Source organism: Oikopleura dioica, chromosome 2 (assembly GCF_907165135.1).
Source record: "Oikopleura dioica chromosome 2, OKI2018_I68_1.0, whole genome shotgun sequence".
Lineage (NCBI taxonomy): Eukaryota > Metazoa > Chordata > Appendicularia > Copelata > Oikopleuridae > Oikopleura > Oikopleura dioica.
Window position 1 is genome coordinate 12,828,880 of NC_137292.1, and position 14,258 is coordinate 12,843,137.

Sequence of the window (14,258 nt, forward strand, 5' to 3'; positions counted from 1 at the left end):
CGGTGTTGGTGGTGTCGCTCGAGCGCCGGCGCGCGGCTCAGCCGACAAAATGCCTCTAACCAAACGCGCCCGGTGATCCCAATTTTTTTCAAAATATCTGAAACTTGCACTTGAAAAATCAATACATATACTTTTTTATTGTTTGTTTGTATCATGGGTTATCATTAAATTAACCCAAAAGAGATTCTAAAAGAAGAAAAACGAAGAAAGAAAGAAAATAAATTGGTAAAAATTAAAGAAAGAGAAAAAATAGAAAACGAGGCTCGTTTTGGTCAATATTGGCTTTTGGCGTTTGCATTTCGTGGTGAACATGAGTTAAATATGACGGATAAGTCATCATTTTTTAGGATTGATCAGAAAATAAGTGTTTCTTTCAGGAAGTTCTTTGAAATTTTACCGAGCGTGTTTTTGATAAATGATAATTTTTAGTTGATTGATCGAATTTATCAAGATGATGAATTTATTTATGAAAATTATTTTAATAGTTTCAATCAATCATTGAAATTTCCCTCGTCGTCCATAAAATTAATTCTCAAATAAATTCTATTCATCATCACATTCATTTTTTACTACTCTGGTAACAGAACAATGAAACATTTTAACCTTCAATAACAATAAAAATCTATCGATTTTTCAATTACCAATTCTATTTTCTGAATAAAAACAAAAAACTAGCAGCGCGAGAGAATAGCGAATTGAAAATTTTCGTTGAAAAGAGGAAGTCGGTTGAAAGTGCTCGAGAAGGATAAGTGTCGGCTTAGACAAAAGGTTATGATAGCTAAGCCTGTTCAACTTGTATACGCTGTTTTTCTTACGTAGCGTTGTTTGCTTTTTGATTGCGCTAGAATCGGTAGAATTGAGAGGATATTTAGTGGTTCAGATGCGATTCTAGGGCTGTTGAAAGGCATGAAGAATGTGATCAATTCTCGGTTGCATTGTTGATAAATTGGGTTTTCATTAAATCAACATTTTTATGTGATCCTCGGCCAAATATTTAGAGCTAAGGTGAGATTCCCTTTGTGGTCGTAAACCTTGTCATTCGTCGAGGAAATAGAGTCACGCTAACTTCCCCAAGACGCTAACTTCCCCAGACGCTAACTTCCCCAGACGCTAACTTCCCCAACGTTGTGCAAGTTAGCGTTTTGGGCGAGTTAGCGTTTTGGGGAAGTTAGCGTCTGGGGAAGTTAGCGTCTTGGGGAAGTTAGCGTGACTCGAGGAAATACGGTCATTGGAAGTTGTCCAAAAAAAAAACAGAAATTGCTTTCTTCCGAGAGAAAATTTTAGCCGCTTTCATAAAAAAGCATTCTTTGGGCAGAATTTCCTTGATAATTCGAAGAAATTATTATTTATTCTGACGAGCAAAATTGCTAGTGAAAAATTTTGTCTCTGTAAATTGTGCTCGTTAAAAATGAATATACGCCCGTTACGTAAATTCTGCATATCTGACTGGCTATCTGGACGCTGGCGATTTTCATAAACGAGGTCGTTTCAAATCAAATCTCCATCCTAATGTCCTCATGCATGTCAGCGGGCTATCGTCCCTAATTTTCCTATTTTTCGAATTTTCGAAGTCTTTGAAATTTTAAGATGCTTTCGGCGGATTTTGAGGGTGGAGGACACTCCGGAAATGAATTGAATTTTGTTTTGGTTGTTTTTGTTGAATTGATTCGGACTCAGGCGCTAGAAATATCGAAAGAAGGGACGATCTTCCGGAGAGGTAGCCGAGAAATTGCCATTTTCACCGAGAAAGTCGCGTCTAAGGGGGAGCCAGAAAACAGCAGAAAGCGAGCTAGAAGCTTAGACAAGCCAATTTTCTGATTTACCGTGTTCCGAAAATATCAGAAGAAAATAAACTCAAATAAAATGAATGCTTTTTAAGGAAATACAATATTTTTTTTCTGAAGCTTTTCTTTCATTAGTATTCAACAATGATTCTTATTCATCAAAATAACGAGCGTAAAATTTGTTGAGCATAAATTAACTTGTAAATATCAAAAAAGCAAAATTTGCTCCCAGCCCAAGAATTCGAACAAATTGGATAAAATCGAAATTGTTTGTAAACCCGGCTCGAATGTGACATAACATTTGGTGGGGAAACGTGATTACTAAACGGTAACTCGGGAAAAACTAATAACGAGAGAACGCAAGCGACGTAGACTGATGTCAAAACATTTACTTTTTTGGGAAAAATCAGGAAACTGATTACTTAACAAATGTCTTCTTATTTTGTACAAACTTTGCAGTTATCATTCAATGCGATATTTTGTGCATGTTTTTTTTGAGTCATTATTGCATCTAATGAATGACCTGTTCTTTGAAATATACTTCATAACTCGAAAAAACATTGACAAAAGAGAGGTCATTTTTGGAATGTTTCTGAGTTGCGTCGAAATATTTCTTGCTGCTCATTTTCTGGCGCCTGATTACGCATGCTTGGCGATGACCCTTTTTTTCTGTTCAAATTCAGCTTCGAACTCGTGTGCATTCTTCCCCTTCCTCTGGTTCAACGAGATGTTAATTAATAATTTTCTGAAAAGCGGATGGCCGGATCCTGGAGCTAATTTTGGCTATCTCTAAATCTGCATTAGATAGCTCCAATTTCCGAAAAAATGACTTGCTCTCGAGTTCCATGGCGATAATTTCGTTGTTTTAACATTTCAGTAAAAAGCACCTGCTCTTCAAGTTTTCAAAAGTGGCTCCTAAAGTGGCTCCGTTCTGAAAAAAGGGATGAAAAACGAAGCGGATGAATCCTTTTAGTAGAAATCTCGGGGCGCTTCCGACACCTTTGTAAAACATTTTCGCTCATTTCTTTTTCAAGCATTTCTCAGGGCTACAGCAACTGCTCATTTTTAAACCAGTCAGTTGAGAAAATCTGCTTACGCTTATATTTCTTAATACTTGTGGTAGCTTTCTTGGTTCTAAAATCAGCGCGCTGTTTTTTCGAGCCCGTTTAAAATATCGAGCATGTTTACACGATGTCATGTGATCGTGATGTCAGCACATGTGTGTATGTCTCGCTTTTCCTCTTTCGAATCTAGTGGTTGTGGTTTTGCCAGCTTCTGAGGTTTTTTCTTATCGCACTTGGACACACTTAAGTTTGTCCAACGTGATTTTTGAAGCTTTGGATATCTTGAGTACAAATTTTGATATATGAATTTATAAAAAAAATGCTACCGAATATTTAGTCGGACACCCTTATTTTACAAAAAGAAAGATCTCATTTTAATCCTAAAAATTTTAATTTTCGCATTCAAATCTTTCCGCAAAATCTGTTCTCAATCTGTCCACCGCCTTCGAGAAAAACAGCCACGTTTTGTTATCAATACAAAAATGCAGCAATTCAGAACCTAAAACAGAGTCCGAGTAATCGCCCAGTCGCGAGACCGCCTTATCCCGGCCAAAGCGCTGAGCCTAAATTTCGTTCCAAATCCGGAAGACTTCGCCACCACGGATTTTTAGCAAAGCAAAATTACACGTTTTCCGAATCTTATAATTCCCAGACTCGAGTTTGAGTTGCTCTTTCGAGATTTGAAATGAACTTGGAAATTTCAAATTTGTATGACGATGGAATTTTGTCTTACATACATTCCAAGACGTTATTTTAGATGCTGAACTACTCTTCCTTGATTTCCAGATGGCAAATCATTATGATCTGCGAAAAATTAGATTGAGTCGTGAATAGAGTGTCGATTCTAGCGTCGCATGGCGCAAGACCCGCGCGTACCGTAAATTTCCGTGAATAAGATTTAGAAGGTGTGTCACTCACAAAAAAATGAGATTATCTTCAAAGCCAGACAAGATAGAGTTGCGGGTGTTGCCTTGAATTTGACAGGCTCCCTTAGTCGTTATTCAACTTATACAATGTTTTCTTCTTCAAAAAGGCTTAAGGGTGTGCGCATGATAGGAGAAAATGATAAAAATCAGCGTTGTACACCCTAAGGGTTAATAATTAAGGCTTAATCCGATTTTCTTCACTTGATCCATCCACAGCTGGAGAATATTTTCTTCCAAAAAATTGGAGGGATGAGTGAAGAAAGCAATTCGACATGGATCCGTCAAATCTGATCCGCCAAGTGTCTCGAATCTTATTTCTGGGATTATTTGGTTCCCGTAAGAGCCCACCGAGAGGATCAGCCAGCGGAGGTTTCGGGCGAAAGCTTTTTATGTGAGGAAGAGAGGTTTAAACAGATTTTCTTTCAGAAGTAATTTGTATTCTCAGAATCTGAGAATACTGCAATTTTGGTTTTAGATCGATCAAAGAAGTTTCGTATTTTTTAAGAGGAAATTCATTTTTCTGCTTTTTATTGCAAACGCGAGACTGCTGGCTTTTATTGTAAGAGATCGCTTTTTAATCCAGTATTGAAATTTCAAATCTCAAAAGTGAAAAACTCCGTTATGGTCTTTTTTTATTACGAAAATCAAAACGTGATGAAAACCACTTCCAGCTGAACTTTAATTCTGTTCACCGCCAAAAAGCACCGTCTTGAGCTCGAATTAACCCGGATTTTCGCCGCTCACGTGATTCACTAACGTTTCATTCAGATTCTGATGAGAGGCAATTTTTCTATACGACATCTGCTCGGCCTGCTTCTTCTCTTCAAACCTGGTAAGTGGACAATTATTTTACTGTGTTCAAGTTTGAAATTCGAAAAAAGTAGGACTTGTCATTTTTCATTCTGCGTTGAAATTGGATTCATTGACTTCAAAAGCGCGCGAATTCAATTAACCGTCTTCTGATCCACTCTAATGACGTGTTCGCGACTATTTTGGACACGAAAGGTGATGATTTTCAAATTTGTTCCAAGGGTTCAAAAGAGCTTTCGTTTCCCGCAGCTTGAGCTTCGGCGGAAGTAGAAAGGAGCAGAAAGGGTTGGGGAGAAGGTGAAGATTTCGCGCGTAAAATTCTTGTGGCGGCGCGTTCCAACCCGCTAATCCCTTTTACGAAGTCATTTGGGGAGCTAAAAAGAGATCCAACAGATCTTTGAAAACCTGCATTTTCCCCTTATGGATAAAATTTATGACCCAAAATTTTTTTTTCAAAAAAATTCAGATGTCAGTTTTAGGTTCTAAAAAGTTGAATTTTTTTGCGAATTTTTCTGTTTGAAACATAAAAGGTGCAATTCAAACATGACCCTCTAACCCCAGGTGTCTTAATCCCCGATAAGCTTGCATTCCAATATAACACAACAACGTTCGCAACAACGCGATAAACAGACTCAACTGACGCAACTGCCGCCGCACATGTGTTTCGGTCGGTTGCTGACGCGATTGAGTTCCTCGCACGTGATCGCAAACTCTAAGGTGAATGCAGCCACAAGAAGATTATCCTAGTGACCAAAGACGGACAGGAATTTTTATTGCGGCAAACCGCAACTAGACTTCCGCTTATGTAAGCTTCTCAGAGGAAATTTTAAGAACTTACAAATTTTCTCCAAGAATCTTCATAATGATTTAAAATCAAGAACGATTACGATATTTTATTGAAATCATCATTTTTATAATCTTAATTTCTTTATCAAAAAGATACGTGTCCGCTCAAATCCCCTTTTCTGCGATAATTGTCCCCCAAAGACCAAAATTATGATAAAGCCCCGCTTGGAAAAGGCGCCAAACGTCCTTGATGAAAATTGCCAAAGATAAAATTAACCGGTTCACGCGATAAATTGAGAAAAGAAGCAGCTTTTGGAGGTTCGGGGAAAATGTTCAACCTGTCAAAAGTCGCGTCATGTCCTGTCAGCCGAGCTAATGACTTGAGCTTGCTTGGATGAAGAGATTTCCATCAAAAAAATTGGAATCTCCCTTTTTCGTTCACCTATTCCAATATTATCCTTTTCCGTAAGCGTATCTTTACGTAGCCGCGTTGAAGTTTCCTCACTCTTTGCCCACGAGAAAATATACTAAAGTCAAATTACATAAACTACTTTTTCCCCGCTTTAGTATAAATATTTTAAGAGCTCTAAGTAACACTACCTGCTAGTATGTAAATCTGCGGTAGCACAAAGATTATCAACGTGCGGAAAACAGAGCGATAAGATCGTATCTAAAGTTTGGCTAATTTCTTACGCCACGTGATTTGACTGGGGAACCTGGTACTCCAAAATGGAGAGCTTGACATCCCCTCTACTTGTACATATTGGCCTGCAACCGACCGAGATAGGCTCAGCCTCGCTGGCTCATTAAAATGTTTAGAGGGGCGTTTCAAAATTCCAGAGACGCGTTATCGTTTAGAAAAAACAGGGGAGCAGAAATATTCTCACCTGCGTATGTACCTTGCTCTTAATAAGAGTCTTGTTAGATCCAGCTTTCTAAAATGACATAAATCCAGCTTGAAGATACTTTGTTATTAACACATTTCAAGAAGGAAAACAAAGCACAACACTTTCAAAATCGATCCTTTCTGGGAATCAACAGAGAGAACAGCATCGCGAATGGATCGTCTTAATGCACGCGTAAAATCATAATTATGATATTATGCAGTCGTGTACCCGCCAATTAACATAACCCTCTGACTCCCCTTGCGCCTTTTTTTTCGTCCTCACGTGACGCAATGCAACGATGGAACCATCTAATGCGGATCATAAGCTCTTGATTAGACCCAGATCACTTGATAGCCTCAATTATAAGGTGCACCACCTCAAATCTGCGAACTACTCACCTCAAGAAAACCTGCTTGGTTTTCTAACATTTTCGGAAAATACTGATTTTGCGATTGACATTTGACAAGGATCAGATTAGACCATGATCTATTACATAGGCTCAATTGAATAAATTCCAATAAAGCGGCTCAGCTTTTCTCAAAAAAGCCCGTTAGACATTTTACATAAAATAACATTTGTCCCAATTTCTCGCCTGCCTCGAATTATGCTCGACCTGCTCCTCTCCATAATTGCCCTAGAATCTTTTTTCTCACTCGAAGTCCAATAGATCCAATTGCTCAAAATAAACCAAGTTCATTTGATTCAACCACGTTTTCTAGCGCCAATTTTAGATATTTTTAAAATAGCCGATCTCTATTTCAGCAGATTCAAGACTCGAGTAATTGAATTCAAGAACTTGGGAAATCATCCCTTCTTTTGTCATCTCAAAAAACGTGTCGCATTTCTTATCACCCCGCACTTGAGTCAACAAATTTCCTTCACTGAATTTTTCCACCTTCCGAAATGCGCTCAGATTCGGCTCTGTGTTGAGATTGATAACGCTTGAGTTTCCGCGAGGAGACTCTTCTTCTTGCGCTTCTGATAACAATCACGCTCGGCAGGAGACGGAACGATTGAGCGTTTAGAAGAACGATAAGGCGATAAGAACAAAGTTTGAAAGATCGGATTTCAAAACTTGAACACGATTTTCAACACTGCTCAATTTAACGATCTTTTCTTTCTAAAACTCATCTTTTTTAAGCTCTCAGCGAAGAAATAAACGTCTACCCGAGTTTACCCGTCACCAGTTACGAAAATGGCCGTTTCCCTGGAATCTGGAAATTTCAAGTTTCTGGCGGGGCGCGGCTCAATCTAACAGCTTTCACAGAGGCCAAGGAAAACTACGTAAAAACCGGATGTCCTGCTTGGAAGCTGCACATGCGGATGAACAGCGGCTCACCAGTCCTTGCGGAGGAGTTTTACGAAAACGCGGAAGAGATTTTTGTTCCGCCTCCGATGCCTTGGTTGAAGCATGAAATCGATGTTGATCAGTTGAATGGAAACTTCAGTAATATGGTGCACTACAACTTGGATTTGTCGGACTATCAAGGGAATCAGGTAAATTATAAATCACGAACCATAAGTTACATAAAATACTGAAGTATAAAAATTTTCAATTTTTCATCATCACGATCATCTTAAAATAGTATCTCTAAAATTATCGCAAGTAAGACGGATTCAAAAAAGTCGTCGTTGTTAAACCCGAAAACGCAGTTTCCATCTTGACTCTAGTCAATCTTGCATCAAATCACGTTCCCCTCTTTCTCACCACAAACCTAAAGCTTCTTAAGCTAAAGCTCTTCCCGATTTCGGATTTACAAATAACTAAAATTATCTGTATTTTTGGTTTCGCCTAATCGCCACCTAAGTAAAGAGTACACCAACACACGAGCGACCATCAATCACGTGGCCCCTGCCTTTTCCTAGAAAGAAAAACAGTTCAAATGGAAAAAAGGGGTTGAAGAAAGTCTGAAGTAACGTGAGAAGTGGTCAAACCGCGCTCGAAGATTTTTCAATTTCGCGAAAAAACAAAATTTTTAGCTTCAAAAATATTTATCGTTCCGTCCAATAAATAAATCTTAAATAAAAAAAAACAATGATGAATACTAAAATGGCCCCGGAAGATGTTTTCTATGTATCCTGTTTTCGATTAAACATATTAGTAGGCCTCGGACGAAAAAAAGGACGATTTTCACCAGCCGGTCGTCGTACGGGAACGAGAGTAGGCTCATTCGAAAGCTCTTGAAAATAGCTTTCTATTAGGCTGATAAAAAAACTGTACCCTATCCCTCTTTTTCGAGTTATTCGACTTGAAAGGTAAGCCTGGAAAAATATTTTTCAAAATAACTCGAAACAGGGGGATAGGGTACAGTTTTTTTATCAGCCTAATAGAAAGCTATTTTCAAGAGCTTTCGAATGAACCTACTCTCGTTCCCGTACGACGACCGGCTGGTGGTGTTGGTTTTTACGTCCGAAGCTTACATATTAGGTGATTACCGATGGCCTCAGTATTTTTTTTGTTGATAAATATGCGCAGTATTACGGCAGAACAATTCTAAAGAAAGCCCGCTCTCACATAACAAGTGTAATGTGCACATAGTCCTTGAAATTCACCCGTTTTTGAATATTTCTCAAATGCCACTTTTTCTTTTAGTTTCTCACCGTCTGGGCCGAAGAGGAGAAATTCGAAAAGAGCACGAAACGCGAGATTCAGGACAAGTGGGGACTCTCCACTTCCTGCAAGAAGACGATTCAGTTCAACCTGACTACCGACATTGTGGAGACGAGCGAGAATGAAACTGGAAACGATACGGTTGACAATTCTGGAGCAATAAGTACTTCAGGGTTTGAAGCGCTTTCGAAGAAGTATTTGGAGACTCATTCGGCGATTTTTTACAATAATGGTAAGGAATTGGAAAAGAAACGTAGATGATTATGGTTTTCTCTAAGTATGTTTCTCTTTGACCTCGATTGTTTGGGCTGAACCTCACTTGAAGTTCACAGAGTAGCTCGTACACACGTCTAATACCTCTTGGCTAAACAAAAAATTCCCCCGTCCAGGTTGGTCGCCAACCGCACTGTGAAAATTTCAAGAAAAACATGAGCCGTGAAAAAGCAAAGAATCGCGCCGCTAATTAGATGAGATCAGAATCCGAAAGGGCGAGTGACGTTGTCCTGATTCTAACTTGAATAATTGCCATTTGCCTTCTTGAACAAATTGAATAATAACCTCAAAAGGGCGGAATTAAATGGTTCAATTTTCGGCCCCATTAAGGCTTTAGCTTCGAGTTTCTGTCGAGTGGGTTACATAAGGCTGTAACGGAGCCGGAATAAGCAGAAATTGCAAATTATGAATTCCGCTCTGGAGATAGAATTTCTAAAAAGACCACCACAAACAGCTTTTACATAAATTACGCCTGATAAGTGCCTGACTGCGGCCGCCCATGACCGTAAATTTCGAGACAATCGTTTTTTCGCGGCTTTTTTTTTCACTTTTAGAAATTCTGTATTTCGCGGAACACGGCGGTAAAGACGCGTTTTTTACCACGCGTTCGAAAAACGATCCATCTCCGAAAAATATGCTGCGTATTTTGAGCTTGTCAGGTTGAGATTGTCCATTACACGCGACTTGTATATTATACTTCAAAAAATGATTTCGATTGAGACAAATTTTTTTCCCAGACGAAGATCGATGCTTGATTCTATTACTTAATAGCTGTACAATTTTTGACCCGCCACGATGTTTTGCGGTTGAATCAGAGCCGTACTCACGTTTCTTGAATTTCGATGAAATCTTCATGTAACGGTAACAAATTGTAATACTGCCTTTTTCTTGTCATCAGTAGTTATTTAATAGTTATTAAAACTGGTTTTCGAACGTCTACTAATTTATTTTTGTAATGTGTTAGAAACCAGGGGGTACATTTTTGGTGATGTTTAGTAAACGCTAAGAAAGTATTCCTGTGGGCGGTAATAGTAACTGCCGGCAATAGCGACCAGCGAGCATCCTTTTACTGGGTCGCCACAGGAAATTCATGAGAAGGTTTTGCAAATACGCTCGTTCGGAACTAGCGAAAATGAAGAAGTACTCGGACTGCGGTCGCGTGCGGAATTTGACCCTTATTGCTCTCTTTTGGCTACTGTCCGTTTTATTCAAGTGTTTCTGATGGCGGAATTTTTAGAACACGTGCCTTGCCCAGATTATATAACCTAAATTGATAGAAATAACTGGCTCGAGAGGGTATCCCCTTAAACCGGGATTACAACCGGTTGGGCCGGAGACCCCTCCAAAAAGCGGATTATGTAATTATTCCTCTCAGAAGATAAGGACCGATTGCGCCATGTTCTAATGGCTGCCAGGGAAATAACGATAAGATAAAGAAATACGTTTTTTTGTGAAGCGAAAATATCTTTCTAACGATTCTTTTAGACTGTGTGAAAAAATCACAGTCTTTCGAATCGGCGCTAGTATTTGGCTTTCTGATGGGCTTGTCGCACCAATTGGCCGGTGACATTTCCGACTACGAGCGACAGATAGACATTACTGCATTAGCATTTCCGGCAAATTATAGAGCTTGCGCTGTTCCCTTACTTACCGGTTTAGGGATTAACCGTAGTTTAATTTGTAAGGGACTAAATTCTTGAAATGATTTTAGAAACACTATTTTTTCTGAGTCAAAAATCGTTCTAAACAACTTTCTAAAAGAAAATCGTCTTATAAGAAGATGAACCCGACAAGCGGCGAAATTAAGGACTCGGAATGTGGCTGCTGAATATTCTCCCAGTCTCACGTGGCCCTTGATTTCGTTGAGCGATGGGCGAAACTCGGTTCAGCCCTCGTGGACGCTCTGTCCATTCGTTTCCGCAACGGAAGTAGCTCATTAGAAAATCTTTTCTCTAAAGTTTTTGGTAAACAAAAATGAGCGGTCCTGTCTTTCTGAAGAATTTTCACAAATTTGAAATTTCTTGTTCCAAAGAAACATTTTCTTGCGACAGAAAAGTAGCGCTAGAAATAGACGGAGATTACAAGTTGTCCCCACACCTTGTAACCTTTCTTTGCGCTACTAACAAGCGGTGTGATAATCCTTTCTTTTCTCCCGAACGGAGTCCTTCCGAGAAAACGTGTCTCAATCTGCCGAAGTGTTATACTTAGAGGCTGCTTTGGCTACAGCTCGCTATCTTCCGCAACAGAAACTTATCACTCAACAGGGCATTACGGCGTCCCAAAACAAATCAATCTGGAAACCCTTGAATTTTAGATTGTTCTTCGAGCATTGGCCACAAAGACTTGTCCAGTTTTGACACCCTCTTGTCACGTGATTTAATTTATAACCGCCCGTTGCAATAATCTTTCTTTCCGTATTTATTCAAGCTTTCTGATTTGACGAGGGAAAATTACGCCCCTTGCGGCAAAAAATACTGGCTTGAAAAATAGACGTTTTTGATTGGCCGAAAGGAAACAGCGCCTTCATGCGGAATTCTCAGGATATTGGTTAAAAATCTTTTTAGCTTTTAGAATTTGTCGCTAGAATAAGTCGAGTTCGCTTCTTTTTTTTTCCTCCCAAAATATTTTCCCCTTGGCTGATCTTCAAACGAGCCTGAAGAAAAGCTCGTTTCTAGGTCGATGTTTTCTCCTGCGCGATAATCCATTCTCGTCTTCTTTCTAGAGCTCTCCAAATCTTTACGAAAGACCCCTTTTTTCGATCTCTATAATTTAGGAGCGAGGGGAGCTTTTCGCTGAAATGAAAATATTATTTCGCGTTTCACGTTTCGCACGTAACTTATCAAAACCGCATTTTTGATGTAAGAAAACTCAAATTCATAGAACTTTTATGGAGATAAACGCTTTTGAAAGCCAAATTTTCCGCTGGGGATTTTAGAAGAATAAGCATTTTGCTTTTTTTAGAAATGCGTTGTCACTTTCTCTCCAGTGGTCAACTCCTTTTCAGAACCGGAAGCTCCAGCAAGTCACGGGAGCTGTCATCTGTCGACAGCGCACCAAGTGCACCGATAGGTTTATGCCGCACGTGACTTGCATTTTCAGCCCCTTGCTTTATTTTTCTTAGCAGAAGACCAGGAATCCGATTGAATTGAATTTTAAAGATTGTGAATTCAAGATTTTAGGAAATTTATCTGTAAATCACTTTCAAACGGGTTATAACATGTGCGTTACTTGCCAAACTGATCAAGGTGAAATAAATAAAACTACGTCAGTATAACATTTAGAAAAATCCAGTAGAAAACTTCGTAAAATAGAGTTCTGGTTTTTAAGTTTGTCAAGAAAAAAACCTTTTTGAGCAGCGAAAAAGACTCTTTTGAAAAGTAATAATTACCAAAAAGAGTTAGCTATAGCTCACTCTTTCTATCGTAAGAATAAAAGTATGCGGGCTCAAGTGTTGATAGTAAAGAAACAGGCAATTTTCGATTCGGGCACACGTTTCCGCGCAACATTTCGCGCCGAAACCCCTTACTTTTCAAATACCAAAATACAGAACGTGTGTTTTCGGAAAGTGTTATTTCGGGTCGATGCTATTTGATCTTACAGCGAATTCATCAACTCACTGATAAAAAAGACTAGCTGGAAATGCGTTTATTGTCTTAATAAACGTCGCATCTCTCGGAGCCGCCGCTTCGATCGAAATTTTTAGTTCTGTTTAATTCCCTTAATTGACCATTAAAAGCGTTCCGAAGCGCGCTATTTCGAAAAATTGAAAAAGCAAAGGTCCGTTTTGGCTCGTTCAAAAGCGCGCCTAATCCAATTCGCGAACTTGAGAATTAAGACGTGGCTGACTTTTGAATTTTTCAGTCGCTAGAAAAAAAAGCAGGTGTACCTAATCTTCTCTGTCCAAAATAGAACTTGACTCGACAGAAACTTGTAAATACGAGTGATGCCGTTCACGAAGCAGCTTTTAACAAGGGCTTTGGCTCATCGTAAACAAGAGGCTCCCTGCCACAGCGGAGTTTTCGGTTACAAGCGGCTATGGCCTCCGTTGGCGGCGGTTTTCGAGCTTCCCGCACAACATTCTCCACACGTTTACTGCCATTTCAAGGTGTCTTTGAAATGAGGCTTTTGGTTTTAATTGAATTTCCGGACAACTTATATTTTTTCTTTTAGAATTTCTTTCAGAAGACTTATGATAAACCCCTGTCAATAAGATAAAAAGGTCCCTCCCTCGAGTTGTTTTTCCAAAACGCATATCTATCTAAAACAGCTTGAATTCGGACAAAGTGGAAAGCGCTTCTAAAATTTCTGAACTGGCAAATATTCATTTTCGTTGTTATGCGCTTCCGAGTGATAAAAATCCGCTGCGGACAGCTTCCTTCTAACAAAAACTTTGGAAATAATTCAATCACGAAAAAGGTGTACCTCTTTGTAAAATCAAATTTGATGAAAAAAAAAATCGAATATCTGAAATTTAATAAGGAAAGAAATTTAATGAAATTTTCAGCGTTGTGGGAAAAAAGGGAGGAAAGGGATTTCTGGTTTGAAGGAAAATATTTTTCGACAACACCACGCCTCTCTGAGCTGGAAGGATTTGCTTGTTTAGGGGAAGGAAATCGTCGTGGACCCGCATCGGTTTAGCATTATTTTTGCTTTGCCGAAGTTAGTTCTAGTAGAGTTCTACATTTCTCGGCTTGGCAACTTTTCTACAAAGTTTTGTATTATTGGGAAGGGGACATTTGATATTTCAATGGCTAAAAGGAATTTATCTATTTGATCACAATCAATGTACATAATAAAAGACAAACGGTGAAAAGAAAATGCATTTTTATGGTTTTTATTTCTCTAAAATTCTAAGTGCTGATTATTCTTTTCAGTTTCTGCTCCGGAGAATGGCGTAAAAGTGACCTGCAAGAATCAATTCTACTTCAAAGTCGATGAAGTCTTTGACGTCGGCGCAACAATCCAAATCCGCTCTGCCAACTCAACCTACTCAGTTTGTCTTAACCAGGCTCCCGACGAATCCTGCCCAGAAGATGTGACGCTAGAAAGTGGAAAGGAAGGGATTTTGACATAAGCGAGCCGACAGAAGTGTCAAAATGGTCGATCAACTTAAAGAA

General features: G+C 39.1%; 1 protein-coding gene across 1 annotated transcript; it reads left to right on the plus strand.

Moving 5' to 3' along the window:
- The first annotated feature begins 77 nt into the window (after nt 1-77).
- LOC145698346 (uncharacterized) lies at nt 78-14,215 on the plus strand. Its single transcript, XM_081775544.1, has 5 exons — nt 78-225; nt 4,543-4,606; nt 7,399-7,754; nt 8,851-9,100; nt 14,016-14,215. Exons 2-5 carry the CDS (start codon nt 4,549-4,551, stop codon nt 14,213-14,215), a joined length of 864 nt encoding a protein of 287 aa, XP_081631670.1. The 5' UTR covers nt 78-225; nt 4,543-4,548.
- Nucleotides 14,216-14,258: the final 43 nt, after the last annotated feature.

Bases quoted from the DNA above. Each gene is read 5' to 3' on its own strand.
- LOC145698346 (XM_081775544.1), top strand. From the start codon at position 4,549: ATGAGAGGCAATTTTTCTATACGACATCTGCTCGGCCTGCTTCTTCTC. The intron at 7,755-8,850 runs GTAAATTATAAA...TTTTTCTTTTAG, and splicing joins CGGACTATCAAGGGAATCAG to TTTCTCACCGTCTGGGCCGA. The intron at 9,101-14,015 runs GTAAGGAATTGG...TATTCTTTTCAG, and splicing joins GGCGATTTTTTACAATAATG to TTTCTGCTCCGGAGAATGGC.